This window comes from Mauremys reevesii, linkage group 3, assembly GCF_016161935.1.
Source record: "Mauremys reevesii isolate NIE-2019 linkage group 3, ASM1616193v1, whole genome shotgun sequence".
NCBI classification, from domain to species: domain Eukaryota; kingdom Metazoa; phylum Chordata; order Testudines; family Geoemydidae; genus Mauremys; species Mauremys reevesii.
This window is the reverse complement of record NC_052625.1, coordinates 52,945,031-52,960,889: the sequence shown is the minus strand read 5'-3', so window position 1 is coordinate 52,960,889 and position 15,859 is coordinate 52,945,031. Positions and strand designations below refer to the sequence as shown.

Sequence of the window (15,859 nt, the reverse complement as noted above, 5' to 3'; positions counted from 1 at the left end):
ATAAGTCTATAATATATAACTAAACTATTGTTGTATGTAAAGTAAATAAAGTTTTTAAAATGTTAAAATTAAATTAAAATGCAGCACCCCCCCCCCAGACTGGTGGCCAGGACCTGGGCAATGTGAGTGCCACTGAAAATCAGCTCGTATGCCGCCTTCGGCACGCGTGATTGTTGCAATGTCCTGGTGAAATCGCTCGCTCGTCGCTCACTGCTCTGCAGTTCGGTGGAAAAAAATCTAGATGAGAGTGCAAAAAATGTATCTTTAGTGACATGTTGCAACCAAGGCTTTTGTATGCCTTGAGGAGGTTTTCCACCAACAACCTGTAGTTGTCTGCCTTGTTGTTTCCGAGAAAATTTATTGCCACTAACTGGAAGGCTTTCCTTGCCACGCAGTGCATGGTCAAATGCATCATCTCGAAGAAGTTCACGAATCTGAGGACCAACAAAGACACCTTCCTTTATCTTAGCTTCACTTAACCTTGGAAATTTCCCACGGAGGTACTTGAAAGCTGCTTGTGTTCTGTCAATGGCCTTGACAAAGTTCTTCATCAGACCCAGCTTGATGTGTAAGGGTGGTAACAAAATCTTCCTTGATTCAACAAGTGGTGGATGCTGAACACTTTTCCTCCCAGGCTCCAATGACTATCGGAGTGGCCAATCTTTCTTGATGTAGTGGGAATCTCTTGCACGACTATCCCATTCGCAGAGAAAACAGCAGTACTTTGTGTATCCAGTCTGCAGACCAAGCAAGAGAGCAACAACCTTCAAATCGCCACAAAGCTGCCACTGATGTTAGTCATAGTTTACGCACCTCAAAAGTTGTTTCATGTTGTCATAGGTTTCCTTCATATGGACCGCATGACCAACTGGAATTGATGGCAAAACATTGCCATTATGCAGTAAAACAGCTTTAAGACTCGTCTTCAATGAATCAATGAACAGTCTCCACTCATCTGGATCGTGAACGATGTTGAGGGCTGCCATCACACCATCGATGGTGTTGCAGGCTACAAGATCACCTTCCATGAAGAAGAATGGGACAAGATCCTTTTGACGGTCACGGAACATGGAAACCCTAACATCACCTGCCAGGAGATTCCACTGCTGTAGTCTGGAGCCCAACAGCTCTGCCTTACTCTTGGGTAGTTCCAAATCCCTGACAAGGTCATTCAGTTCACCTTGTGTTATGAGGTGTGGTTCAGAGGAGGAGGATGGGAGAAAATGTGGGTCCTGTGACATTGATGGTTCAGGACCAGAAGTTTCATCCTCTTCCTCGTCTGACTCAAGTGAGAATGATTCTGGTGCATCAGGAACCGGCAGTCCTTCTCCGTGGGGTACTGGGTGTATAGCTGATGGAATGTTTGGATAATGCACAGTCCACTTTTTCTTCTTTGACACACCTTTCCCAACTGGAGGCACCATGCAGAAGTAACAATTGCTGGTATGATCTGTTGGCTCTCTCCAAATCATTGGCACTGCAAAAGGCATAGATTTCCTTTTCCTGTTCAACCACTGGCGAAGATTTGTTGCACAAGTGTTGCAGCATATGTGTGGGGCCCACCTCTTGTCCTGATCTCCAATTTTGCAGCCAAAATAAAGGTGATAGGCTTTCTTAACCATAGTGGTTATACTGCGCTTTTGTGATGCAAAAGTCACTTCACCACAAACATAGCAGAAGTTATCTGCACTGTTCACACAAGTACGAGGCATCTCTGCTCACTTTGGCTAAACAGAAATGTGTCCCTTTGCAAAATCAAACACTGACAAATAAGAGAGCACGACACTGGATGATTTCTAGAGCTGATATAGGGCAATTTGTTCAGCAGAGTGATGTAAGCTTTGTTATGATTGCATCATCCATGACTTCTAGGAATAACATGATGCAATTCATATCATGTATGACGCAATACCAGCTTCAGATTGCATCATTCATTGTTTTGCCTAAAAAGCAAGTACTGTCCAAACCCAGTCATAGATTTATTCATAGATCCAGTCAAAGATGTATTTTAGTCATTTCTGTTTTAAATTGAGATCCCTTCCCTTTATAACTCACTTATCCTCCGCTATTCCCAAGTCAAGGGTCGTATATACTGACCCAATAGCATATATTGAAAACTAGAGCCAATCAACAATTTTAAGCATCATTTTCGTTCTCAGTGACCCAGAATTAGTAAAGTTGGACTACATTTATTTCAGAAGCATTTTGGCTGTAGAGCAGTGAAACCTGCCCAATATGCAGAGAATAAACATGCTGATGAATGCTGAAGCTGCACAAAAGACTTGCCAGTATTTGCAGGCTCTGGGAGATATGCAAAATTTACCCTGCACTTCAGACAGCAAATGTGTTTCCTTTCCTGTCTAAAAAAGTGAGCAAACATTCTCAAGTATTGACAGGGACAATATGAATCCAAACAACATGATGGCAACATCCTTCCCTGATCTAATTAGCTTTATTGGCAACACTTGGCAAAAACAAAACAAACTGGTGAACAAATGCTTTGGTTATAAATAAGCTGCTTTTTTAAAAAGAGGGGAGTGGTGAGTGCTTTGCTTCAATGGATCTAAACGGTTCTTTAGATTAGCTAGTGCTCCTCTCAGTATCCCTCCCCTTCTCCCACCAATGGGATTTCTTCATTCACCAGATGCTTGTAGGAGAACACTGAGGTTCCACAAAGGGCCCGGCCTATTGCAAAATTCACCCTAAAACTACAGTCAGCAAGAGTGCTTCCTTCCATCTACACTGGGAAATCTTCTAACCAATTTTAAAACCAGTTCACCTCAAATGAGTTCTAAAAACTGCTTAGAGCTGTAGAGTAGGCCAGTTTTAGACTAAGGAAACCTGATCTGTTTTTACTGAGACAGTTTAACCCCTGCTGAGAGGGAACTCAGAGCCTGGAACTGGAATACTGAGATGGAGTCTCAACATACACACTAACTGGTTGGTCATAGGGGCAGGTGAAGCTCCACTTCTTATTATAGACATTCCCTTCCTGCTACACTGAGAGCTGTATGGTGGGAGGACCCATCTGTTATAACTAAGGGTACATTACTCACTAGAGCAAGGCCTGGGAGTCATGTGAGCCTTCCCAATCCCAACTCCCTCGGTCTCCGTTTTTTTTTGTTTTTGTTTGTTTTTAATTTCCTTCTGATGCCTAGGCAGGAAAACAAAATGAAGCTTGAATTCATGTGTCTAAATCCTGCAGCCATGGATCTGGAACTTTCAATGCCATAGTTCTCAATAACAAATTAACCAGTTACCTAATCCCCTTCTTAACAAGGCTGGTGTGGATACAGCCCAAGTAACTGGATAGCGTACTTAGGATTTCTGCAAGGTTATTTTGGCACAGGAACGTGTTTGCCCGAAACATCTTAGGTGCTCAGCTACTACCCTGATGCGGCCATATAAGTGCCCAAACAGATTTTTTTAGGTTAAAATGCCATCTGTTTTCATATCTCACTCTAGAGACATGATGGGTCCCTGGCTGCCTTCTCGCTCTACATGTCTGTGTACCCAGAAGAGAAATCCTGATTATATGCATTGGTCTGTCAGTAAGTTCTGCATACACTAAACCTTTGGTCAGATTGCATTGCACCAGTAAAGGGCAAAGAATAGATTCTTGTTTATGCTTCAACGACAGAAAGACTAGTCTGGTCTACATTTGGAAGTTGGACCAGTATAACTAGCTCAGTTAAAGGTGAGATTTTTTTTTTAACAGAAGTAGTTATACTGGTATATCCCATAGTCTGGATGCAGGCATTCTGGTATAAAGGTCCTTTACACTGGTAGAACTTATTCCCCATCCACCATGGGATATGCTAGATCAGGGTATGTCTATACTGCAAGTGCTGTAGCATAGACACTACCTACAGCAATGGAAGGGTTTCCCATTGCTGTAGTAAATCCACTCCCTTGAAAGGCTGGAGCTAGGATGATGGACGAATTCTTTCGTCAACCTAGTGGTGTCTTAGGTTGGCTTAACTGCATCTCTGAGGATGTGAATTTTTCGCACCCCTGAACAGAATAACTAAGTTGATCTATGTTTTAGGTGTAGATCAGGCCTTAGCATATGCACACACACGCTAGGGTGTTGTACCAATTTAACTATCACAGTATAGGTAAAGCAATCCAAGTTTTAATCTGTAGACAAGACCATTCCACACAAAGGTCTAAGTTCTCAGGAGGACACTGGTGCCACAAAAATATTGGAGGAGAAAACAGTTTATCCATTAGCCTGATGGCTACCTCCTTAACATCTGATGGCAGCCAAACACCTAACTATAAAGGGTTGGAGAATTTTTCAACAAAACATTTTTCTGATGTAAAAATGAGATTTCTTTTTCCATCAAAAATTGCCCCAGTTCCCCTCCATTTTCTGAGATCCTCAATATGAACCTGTTGCAGTTCACCTAGTGCTAGGTTTATATTGCTTGCGTGCACCAAGGCCGTTATTTTACTTGTGGCTTTGTTTTGTTAGTTCTGTGATTTTGCTTAAACTTAAACAAAAATGTTTGGACAAATAGCAGGCATAGAAGTGTTCATCCTGAAAGTGAAAGACGAATGTTTAATAAAATAATAGCATGTGATACTTGGAGATCATTAGAGACATTATATTTGCAGCATCAAATATAGTGTGAATATAAGCACCACCACTATAATAAATAAAAGTGAAACTCACCAGTCTATTTTAGGGCCCAACCAAGTGAAGTGGAAAACGTAAACAAGGAGTCTAAATGGTGAAATGTATAATTTTTTTTTAATAATCTAAGGAGTTTTTAGTAACAAATGAAGGTTTTTTAAAATATATATATTCTCTGTTGACAGTCTCTCTCTTAAAAGGCAGGTTTGACCAAACCTCTGGGATAGAAAAGACAAATAGTAAAAGAGCCCTTTGCAGATTAAATTATCAAGGATAATTCCCTATAGATTTTGTCAAAATCTCCATTAGATTTCTTTCAGAGTGGTAACCGTGTTAGTCTGTATCAGCAAAAAGAACAGGAGTACTTGTGGCACCTTAGAGACTAACAAATTTATTTGAGCATAAGCTTTCGTGGGCTAAAACCCATTTCATCCAATGCATGCAGTGGAAAATACAGTAGGAAGACACAGACACAGGGTACGTCTACACTACGGGACTATTCCGAATTTGCATAAACCGGTTTTGTAAAACAGATTTTATAAAGCCACACTAAACACATTAAATCGGTGGTGTGCGCCCACGGTCCGAGGCTAGCGTCGATTTCTGACTGTGGGTAGCTACTCCGTAGCTATCCCATAGTTCCCGCAGCCTCCCCCGCCCCTTGGCATTTCCGGGTTGAGATCCCAGTGCCTGATGGGGCAAAAATCATTTTCGCGGGTGGTTCTGGGTACAGCCTCACCCCTCCCTCCCTCCCTGACAGCGGCAGACACTTTTGCTTGGTGAACCGTGCAGACGCCATAGCACAGCAAGCATGGACCCTGCTCAGCTCCATACCGCAATCGTGGATGTTTTAAACACCTCGCGCACTCGTGCAGTATATGCTGAACCAGGACAACCGAGGCGAGTAAGAGGCGGATGCGATGACAGTGATGAGGACGTGGACACAGAATTATCTCAAACCGCGGGCCCGGCGCTTTGGAGATCCTGATGGTAATGGGGCAGATTCTATCCATTGAACGCCGATTTTGGGCCCGGAAACAAGCACTGACTGGTGGGACCGCATTGTGTTGCAGGTGTGGGACGATTCCCAGTGGCTGCGAAACTGGGCACTTTCGTGGAACTTTGTGACTTGCTTGCCCCTGCCCTGAAACGCCATAATACCAAGATGAGAGCAGCCCTCACAGTAGAGAAGCGAGTGGCGATAGCCCTGTGGAAGCTTGCAACACCAGACAGCTACCGGTCAGTCGGGAATCAATTTGGAGTTGGAAAATCTACTGTGGGGGCTGCTGTGATGCAAGTAGCCAAAGCAATCACTAAGCTGCTGCTACGAAGGTTGTGACTCTGGGAAACGTGCAGGCCATAGTGGATGGCTTTGCTGCAATGGGATTCCCTAACTGTGGGGGGGCGATAGATGGAACCCATATCCCTATCTTGGCACCGCAGCACCAGGGCACCCAGTACGTAAACCGGAAGGGGTACTTTTCAATGGTGCTGCAAGCACTGGTGGATCACAAGGACGTTTCACAAACATCCACGTGGGATGGCCAGGAGGGTCATGATGCTCGCGTATTCAGAAGCACTACTCTGTTTAAACGGCTGCAGCAAGGGACTTACTTCCCAGACCAGAAAATAACAGTTGGGGATGTTGAAATGCCTGTCGTTATCCTGGGGGACCCAGCCTACCCTTGATGCCATGGCTCATGAAGCCATACACAGGCAGCCTGGACAGTGGTCAGGATCTGTTCAATTACAGGCTGAGCAAGTGCAGAATGGTGGTGGAATGTGCATTTGGCAGACCTCAGCCAAACCAATGTCCCCTATGTTATTGCTGCTTGCTGTATTCTCCACAATCTCTGTGAGAGTAAGGGGAGACCTTTATGGCGGGGTGGGAGGCTGAGGCAAATCACCTGGCCGCTGATTACGCGCAGCCAGACACCAGGGAGATTAGAAGAGCACACCAGTAAGCGCAACTCAAAAGAGAAGAATTGAAAACGAGCTTCATCAATGGCCAGGGTACAGTGTGACTGCTGTGTTTGTTGATGAACACCCAACCCCTTGATTGACTCAGTCCCTGTAAGCAACTCAGTACAGCTTACTTATGCAAATAAAGTCACTCTCATTTAAAAAGCATTAATTCTTTATTTTTCATTATAAAAGAGGGAGAGAAGTAAGGGTGTGCTTTGGGAGGAGGAAAGGAGGGATGGAGAAGGCCATTAAAAAAATTCAGAGTAACGGCATCCTTCTGGTTGGGCTGTCCACGGGGTGGAGTGGGCGGAGCCTCCCCGTCTGGGTGAGGAGGCTAAGGAACATGGTGAGGGGGGAGGGTGGTTATACAGGGGCTGCAGCGGCACTCTGTGATCCTGCTGCCGTTCCTGAAGCTCCACAAGACGCCGGAGCATGTCAGTTTGATCACGCAGCAGCCCCAGAGTTGCATCCCGCCACCGCTGATCTTCCTGCCGCCACCGCTGATTTTCCTGCCGGTCTTCCTGCCGCCACCTCTCATCTCGGTTGTCCCTCCTGTCCTCACGTTCATCCCTCCTGTCCTCACGTTCACTGGCCTCTTTCCTGTAATTTGAAACCACGTCCTTCCACTCATTCAGATGAGCTCTTTCATTGCGTGTAACTTCCATAATATCTGAGAACATCTCATCGCGTCTTCTTTTTCCTCCGCCTTATCTGTGCTAGCCTTTGGGATGGAGGAGGCAGCTGCATGAGGGAGATAAATATTTAGAAAGATACATTTTACAGAACAATGGTTATACTCTTTCACAGTGAAAAGCACTATTCACCTTACATAGCACATGTGATTTCCCTACAAGGTCGCATTTTTCATCTTAATAGTGACTGCTTGCATCTCTGGGGTTACAGATCTCACAGACACAGGTCCAGGCATCAGGATTCAGCTTGCATGCGGCCATGGTAAGCCACTGTCTCAGTGATTAACGCATGGCTAATACCACGCTAGCTCCTGCTAATCAACAACCTTCCCCTCCCCACCCACTGCTTGTCCGTGACCAAACAGAAAAGATCATCGGCATTTCACCCCTCCTCCCCCAGGAAAGTGTTTTTTAAGCTGCTGCATTCCACGAACCCAGTAGAAAAATGGCCACCCCCCTTACTTAAATTCCTGATTTTTAACCAGGTTATCCTGAACGATATCACTTTGCTGAGGATAACAGAACAAGATAAAGAGCGGATGCTTCTTGAATGCCAGCAGTCCCGGGACCAATGCTTTGCCACGCAATGATACCTGATTACTTGCTACATGCATGGCATGGTAAAGTGTCCTACCACGGTGGGCAGAACAAGGATGCCTTGCCCAGAAACCTTCTGCAAAGGCTTCTGGAGTACCTACAGGAGCGCTTCATCGAGATGTCCCTGGAGGATTTCCTCTCAATCCCGGACATGTTAACAAACTTTTCTAAGTAACTATACTGTCTGCGAATGCATCCCAAGTCCTCAGGGCAAATCAATCATTAAAAAAGGCTTGCTTAAAAAACACTGTTTGCTATTTGCAAAGGTACACTCACCAGAGCTCCCTTCCAGGGCGTCATTCTCTGCAATAGTTGCAGGGCTGGGAGCAGGGTAATTCCGTCAGGGTGATAAAAGCTCCTGGCTGCTGGGTCACGGAGTGCTGTGTGCTCTCTCTTCCTCTTCTTCTTCCTCTTCATCTTCCCGTCTGCATAATCCTCAGACATGGCAGAGATTACAACCCCACCTCGGAATCCACAGTCAGGTAAAATTGCATGCAGCTCAGCATAGAAGCGGCATGTTTTCGACCTGCCCCGGACCTTCCGTTTGCTTCTTTGGTTTTCTGGTAGGCTTGTCTGAGCTCCTTAACTTTCACTCTGCACTGCACGGAGTCCCTGCTGTGGCCTTTAGCAGTCATAGCCTTAGAAATTCTTTCAAATACTTTTTCATTTCGTCTTTTGGAACGCAGTTCTGTTAGCACTGAATCATCTCCCCATATAGCGATCAGATCCATTACCTCCGAGCGGTCCATGCTGGGGCTCTTTTCGATTCTCAGGAGACTGCATTGTTAACTGTGCTGATGAGCTGTGCGTGGTCACCTGTGATGATGAGCTCTCCACGCTGTCGAAGCAGGAAATGAATTTCAAAAGTTCCCGGGCTTTTCCTGTCTACCTGGCCAGTGCATCCGAGTTGAGAATGCTGTCCAGAGCGGTCAGTGGTGCACTGTGGGATAGCTCGCCACACTAACCCTATTCCGATATGTTAATACCGAGTTAGCGCTACTCCTCTCGTCGGGCAGGAGTACAGAAACCGATTTAAAGAGCCATTAAAATCGATATAAGGTGCCTCCTAGTGTGGACGGTTGTGGCGTTAAATCGGTTTTACACTCGTAAAACCGATTTAAACGCCTAGTGTAGACCAGGCCACAGACACAGACACACACACACACACACACACGAAAAAATGGATGTTGCCATACCAACTGTAATAAGAGTAATCAATTAAGGTGGGCTATTACCAGCAGGAGAAAAAAAACTTTTGCAGTGATAATCAGGATGGCCCATTAGATTTCTGTTGTCCCTGCCTGCAATTTACTTTCTTTGGCCCAAATCCGGAATTCCTTACTCAAGCACACTATGCATTAATCTTAGTGAGTATTTTGCTTGAGTAAAGACAGTGTATAGGGCAGGGATAGGCAACCTATGGCACGGGAGCGGAAGGCGGCTCGCGAGCTGATTTTCAGTGGCACACTCACTGCCCAGGTCCTGGCCACCAGTCCGGGGGGCTCTGCATTTTAATTTAATTTTAAATGAAGCTTCTTAAACATTTAAAAAGCCTTATTTACTTTACATACAACAATAGTTTAGTTATATATTATAGACTTATAGAAAGAGACCTTCTAAAAACGTTAAAATATATTACTGGCACGCGAAACTTTAAATTAGAGTGAATAAATGAAGATTCGGCACACCACTTCTGAAAGGTTGCCGATCCCTGGTGTAGGGTCTTCAGGATGCGGCCTCTTCTCCAGTATTGCCAACATCAGTGCTGTTCAAGAATTATTGGTGGATTATTTTTATGTGCTGTCTAGTGTTTGAGCATTTAGGGTACATATTTTCAAACTTTTCTCTGCAGCCATGACAGCTAGAAACTTAAAATAAATAAATAGGACAGCTGAGATTCTCATGTAATCATATGACTGGAGGAACACGGGGCTTTAACAGAAAAACTACCAAATATTGTGAGATTCATGATAAAATTGTGAGATTTGACAGTGCTGCAATATCACTGGAATCCCTATTGTCCAGTCTGTGAATTAAACTGGGTAAGTGTGTAATTTACTGTTTGCAATGTGCATTTTTTATTTTTTTACTGCCTCAAAAGTCTGCAAAACTTGTGAGTACTAAACAAACAGTATACATGGTTTCAGTACTACAGAGCTGAGTTCAGCATAGAATCTTGAAATCATTTACTCTCACTGTGATGCTTCTGGGCAATCTGTGCCATTAGTGAAACTGTACAGTCAATCGATAACAACAATTAATCAAATGTAACCTTTTAATAAGCAGTAGGCTGTAAACGGTATATTTGTCTCACACAATAAATCAGTGACATTAATACCATATGCTAGATCTCTTGTGAGCTTCACCTGAACTGGAGAATATTTTAAGATGACTAATAGCAATAAGGATGATTACTAAGGACTATTTAATTACTATATCCTCCTCAACCACCTCTTTCCTGTGTATGCTTTTAAAGCATTGCTCTCGCCCTAAAAAACAACTTCACATTACTGGAATAGTCCTAGAGATTCTGAAACTCCAAATGAGCATTTTCCTTTCAAATTCTGCTTTGTTAAATTCAGAGTTCCTCTGCTGATGACCAGAAATCTCATGGGTGCTCCAAAAAGAAAGCATGCCGTTTTTTTTAATACTATTTTTGGAAGTGCCTTGTCTGTGAGACTATTGTGACATGTCATTGTTAGCAGTGGTGAGCTGGAGCAGGTTCCCACAGGTTCTCAAGAACCAGTTGCTAAAATTAGACCTCTGTGGAGAACCGGTTGTTAAAGGGCCAGGGGGTGGGCAAAGAACTCTGGTCCGCAGGCTGGACCATCCTGTTGCTCCCAGGATTCCCAGCTGGGGAGGCTGAGGCTCCCCCGGGCCCTTCCCCCGCTTCTCCCCAGCTGCAGCGTGGCTGCCGGCATCAGCTGGGCAGCTCAGCTGAGCTCTGGAGTCGTCCTGCTGCCGCTTTTTGAATGGCCCAGCAAGGTGTGGGGGGCGGGGGCTGCTGCAAGCTCCAGGGCTGGCCAGAGGAGAGGGGAGGGGGCAAGTGGGGCAATTGGCCCAGGCCCTGCAGGGGCCTCCGGCCCCACGAGGATCTCTCCCTGGCCCCTCCCCCGCTCCTCCCCCTTAAATCAGAACTTTTTATAGGGAACCGGTTGTTAAGATTTTGGCAGCTCATCACTGATTGTTAGCCATTGGAATTGTCTTACCTAGCCCCACTAGCAATGAGGAGTGGGGAGGAACATGGCAGTGATTACACTGTTCAGAAGGGTGGATGATTATCTCAATACTTGTGTTAACCTAAAGCCTCTGACCATACTATCGAGACTTTTAAAACACAGTCTGGCTAACTTTGAATAAGGAATGAGTTTGAGGGTAATGTACCAGTGTTGTCACATCAGAGGTGCAACTGTTAAATATTTGGACCGAGATTTTCAAAAGTGACCAATGATTTTTGGGTGCCCATCTTAAAATACTTTGCATGGAACTTGATTTTTAGAGTGGGTTGCTCACCATTTTCTGGAGCCCATCCACTGAACATCAGGTCCCTTTAAGGTGTTTCAGATTGTATACTCAAACACATGCACCCAAAATCCCGCATGATTTGAAAATCTTGGCCTTGGTTTTTTATTCTGTTGCATTCAAACTTTGCTACAAAACTTTATTGGTCAGACAGACAATTTCATATATTGTTCTTACAACTTTCTCTCTCTTTTCTTGCAGCATCACAATGTTACATCATCTAGTATTTCTCTTAGGAATGTCGCTGGTAGCCAAAGAAATATTTGCATTTACAAGCTGCTATTCCTATGGCCAAATTGCCAAGTATTATTTTTGTAACCTCACCGAGGTTCCACCTGTGCCCAATAATACAGTTATACTCTGGCTAAGTTTCAACAAAATCAGGCAAGTGAATGCATCCTCCTTCCCTCTGCTGGAACAGTTGCTGATTTTGGAAATTGGAACCCAGTCTGTCTCTACTGTTACCATAGGGAAAGCAGCTTTTAGGAACCTGCCAAACCTTCAAAAATTAGATTTAGGAGACAATAAAATACTTCATCTGGATCCTGATGCTTTTGTGGAGTTGTCAAATGTACACACACTCCAGCTATACCACAACAGTCTTGAGGAGTCCATTCTGGAAGAAGACTATCTTCGAGATATGATCTCCTTAGAATATTTGGATCTTTCTGGAAACAAGATCAAACGCCTTCGCCCCCATCGTTTATTTTACCGTCTAAAATCCCTGCGATTTGTGGACCTGAAAAACAACGAGATACCCATCTTATGTGAAGGAAACCTTGCTAGCTTCCAGGGAAAATTCTTCATATTGTTTATTCTCAATTCTAATAAATTATACTACCCAGTTTCTATGGACTGGGCCAAGTGTGGAAATCCTTTCAAAAACATAGCCCTGGACACCCTAGATCTCGGTGGTAATGGCTGGGGCGTAGATATAATACAACACTTCTGCACAGCTGTGAATGGGACTTCAATTGTTTTTCTGAAGCTTAGCCATCACATAATGGGTCCAGGATTTGGCTTTAAGAACTTCAAAGATCCAGACCAAGATACATTTGCAGGGCTAGCAAGAAGTGGCCTTCGCTTACTGGATATTTCATATGGTTCCATTTTCTCTCTCGATCCTTATGTATTTCAGAGCCTTGGTGACCTGGAATGGCTGAACCTTCACAAAAACAAGATAAATCAGATCCAAAAACAAGCATTTTTTGGCCTGGGAAACCTAGGAACTCTCAACCTGTCATATAACATTCTGGGGGAGCTGTACGATTACACTTTTGAGGGGCTTCAGAATGTGATGCATATTGATTTGCAACAAAATCATATTGGAGTAATTGCTGGGAATTCGTTCAGGGATTTAAGAAGGCTAAAGTTGGTGGATCTCCGGGACAATGCCATTAAAACTCTTCCTTCTTTCCCAGCCATGATCACTCTTCAGTTAAGTGACAATAAGCTAGTATCTGTAGGTAACCAGAGAATAAATACAACATTCCTTAACTTGGAAAGAAACAGATTGGACAATCTGGGTGATCTTTATATTTTTTTACAAGTTCCAGATGTGAAGTATATCTTGTTAAGACAAAATCGTTTATCTTATTGTGTTAAAACTGTTAATGTTATAGAAAATAACCAGTTAGTCTACTTGGATCTAGGAGAAAACATGTTAAAGCTTGTGTGGGACAGAGGTTTATGTTTGGATGTGTTTGGGGCACTTTCCAAACTAGAGGTGCTCCACCTGAATAACAACTACCTTACTACCCTTCCACAGGGTATTTTTAGTGGTCTAACATCATTAAACAGACTTAATCTAGCCTCCAACCTGTTGTCTTATCTTTCTCCTGGTGTTTTCCCTGAGAGCCTAAAGACACTTAATATGTCTGAAAACCAACTTCTTTCACCTGCCCTTGAGCTCTTCATGACTTTGAGTATCCTGGATATAACAAATAACAGGTTTTTCTGTGATTGCACTTTAAACACCTGGACAGCATGGTTAAATCAAACCAATGTGACCTTAGCTGGCTCAGAAAATGACACATACTGTGTACTCCCACCTTTTTTCACAAGGATTCCACTCTCTTCAGTGGCACTTGATGGCTGTAATGAAGACGAACTCCAGAAGCCTCTACAGTTCTCACTGTTCATCTTCACTTCAGTCACTCTGATAATGTTCCTAACAGCAGTCATCATTTTTAGTCACTTTCGAGGGACTTGTTTTGTCTGGTATAAGACCATCAAAGGTGCTCTGCTAAAAGAACGTAAGCAAGCAATAGATACAAGTACATATAAATATGATGCATATTTATGCTATAGCAGCAAAGACTTTGAGTGGGTCCAAAATTCATTGATAAAGCACATGGACTCTCAGTATTCTGAGAAAAACAGATTTACTTTGTGCTTTGAAGAGAGAGATTTCCTGCCTGGGGAGGAACAGATCACCAACATCCGTGATGCCATTTGGAACAGCAGGAAGACCATTTGCATTGTGACAAGGCAGTTCCTCAAGGATGGGTGGTGCGTGGAAGCCTTTAATTTTGCCCAGAGCAGATACTTTTGTGACCTGAAAGATGTCCTCATTATGGTTGTGGTTGGGTCACTTTCTCAGTATCAGCTGATGAAATACAAACCAATTAGAATCTTTGTGCAAAGAAGTCAGTACATGCAGTGGCCTGAAGACCATCAAGATGTAGACTGGTTTTTAAATAACCTTTCTCACCAAATTCTGAAAGAAAAAAAAGTGAAAAAGAAATCCAGTGTTATGGAAATGCAAACTGTAAGGACAATCTCATAGTTGGGAGGGTTGTTCATGGTTCATATTATTAGTGCTATAAAACAGACTTTTGTAGTTACATTTTTGCTTGTGGCTTGACAGTTACTTAAATATTCTAAATCCATTTCCACCTGTGGCATGGCAGGAAAGAAGCATGGGCCATGCTTCAGCTTTCCCTGACAAATGGGTAGAATATAACTTCCTTGGTTTAAGTTTTAATAAATATGGTGTCAGCTTTAAAGTCACCAGCAAATGGAATTAACAAAATTCAATCACTCTAGGAACTATGGCCCATATTTTCAAAAGAAGTCACCAAATATGGGTGTCTCAAATTTGGGTGTTCAGATTAGGATACCCTGGGTCTGATTTTCAGATATGCTGAGTGCTCACAGGTCCCCATGACAATGGGAGGAGTGGGTACTCAGCAATTACAAAAAACAGGTGCATTTATTGCAAGTTAAGCACCAAATTTATAGGATACTTGAAAATGTGGGTCCATGTGCTGAAACCACTAACCAAACTGAATGGGCACATTAACTGATGGCAGTGCCACATTAAGGTCTCACAAAGTCTAGTCCTACCATTCACCACAAGGTCCCCTACTCACAGAATATTTTAGTGGTCATCATCCTTGCTTGTGATGTTGCATGATCAAGATGGTGTAGATGTAGGGGAAGTCATGTACATGTTGCTCTCTCTCTCTCACACACACACACACACACACTCTCTCTTTCTCTGTTGGGTACCATTTTTCACAGAACTTGATCATTTTGTAAAGCCACACCACATAGTATTCTTTTTTTTTTTTTTTTTTTTAAATAAAGGCAGGGATTTACCTCTTCCTTAAAGCCAGGCTTGGAAGGATCACATTTTTATCAGTAAATGTCACTAAACATCAATTTCACCGTACATGTACAAACCAACCCAACAATTTCCATTAATAATAAACAACATTTAGAAATAGGCCAAGAAAGAAAAATGCTGCTTCAGAACTTAGAGTTTGATTTAAGGATATTTACTTTGTATATTTTGATATGTGATGTCGACAATTTGTGTTTGATCAGTTATAAAGCTTTAATTTTTTGAGATCCATGTCTACTGTCATTAATTACTGTCTGCCCCACCCGTTGTCTGATATTCCCCCCTCCCCCAATTTCCCACTACTGTGAAAATTTAAATGGATAAAAATAGAAAAAATGCTTTAAAATAAACATTGATATTGTCCATTGAAATTATAAAAACAAATTCTGCCAAGCCTACTTATAGCAGACACTGAACAAATAATATATATTGGTAATTAAAAGCTTAGACACTACATGAAGGTCATAGTCTAACCTTGATCTTTGGGCACATATTCCACTGCCGTCACCGGGAGAGCCTCTGTGGATTGAGGGTAGTGTGTATAACCCTACATGTATAGCCCCACTTGGCCATGCACTCATTGGATGAACTGTTCCTGGACATTGTGCTTTCTCAGCTCAATGACCTTTTAGCACTAATTTCAAAGAAGAGTATAAATGCTTTGAAACGTATCACTTTTTGCCACTGTAATTGCTGTAGTATAGTTCATGTTTACTTTTACCCGTGTGTTAAAACAACAAGCACAGTTTGCCTGGGACTCTTAGATTTAGCTGGCATACATAGAGCCCTGGATTTTTACATACCTTAGACTTTTCA

General features: G+C 43.1%; 1 protein-coding gene across 2 annotated transcripts in view; it reads left to right on the top strand.

Moving 5' to 3' along the window:
• TLR5 (toll like receptor 5) overlaps positions 1–15,270 on the top strand; it is a 40,738-nt gene extending 25,468 nt beyond the window's left edge. For both annotated transcript variants that reach the window (XM_039532406.1, XM_039532404.1), the window contains exon 2: positions 11,617–15,270. In XM_039532406.1, coding sequence (XP_039388340.1) covers positions 11,624–14,203 — 2,580 coding nt within the window. In that variant the 5' untranslated portion in view covers positions 11,617–11,623 and the 3' untranslated portion in view covers positions 14,204–15,270. The remainder of the gene's footprint in view (positions 1–11,616) is intronic.
• The last annotated feature ends 589 nt before the right edge of the window (positions 15,271–15,859 follow it).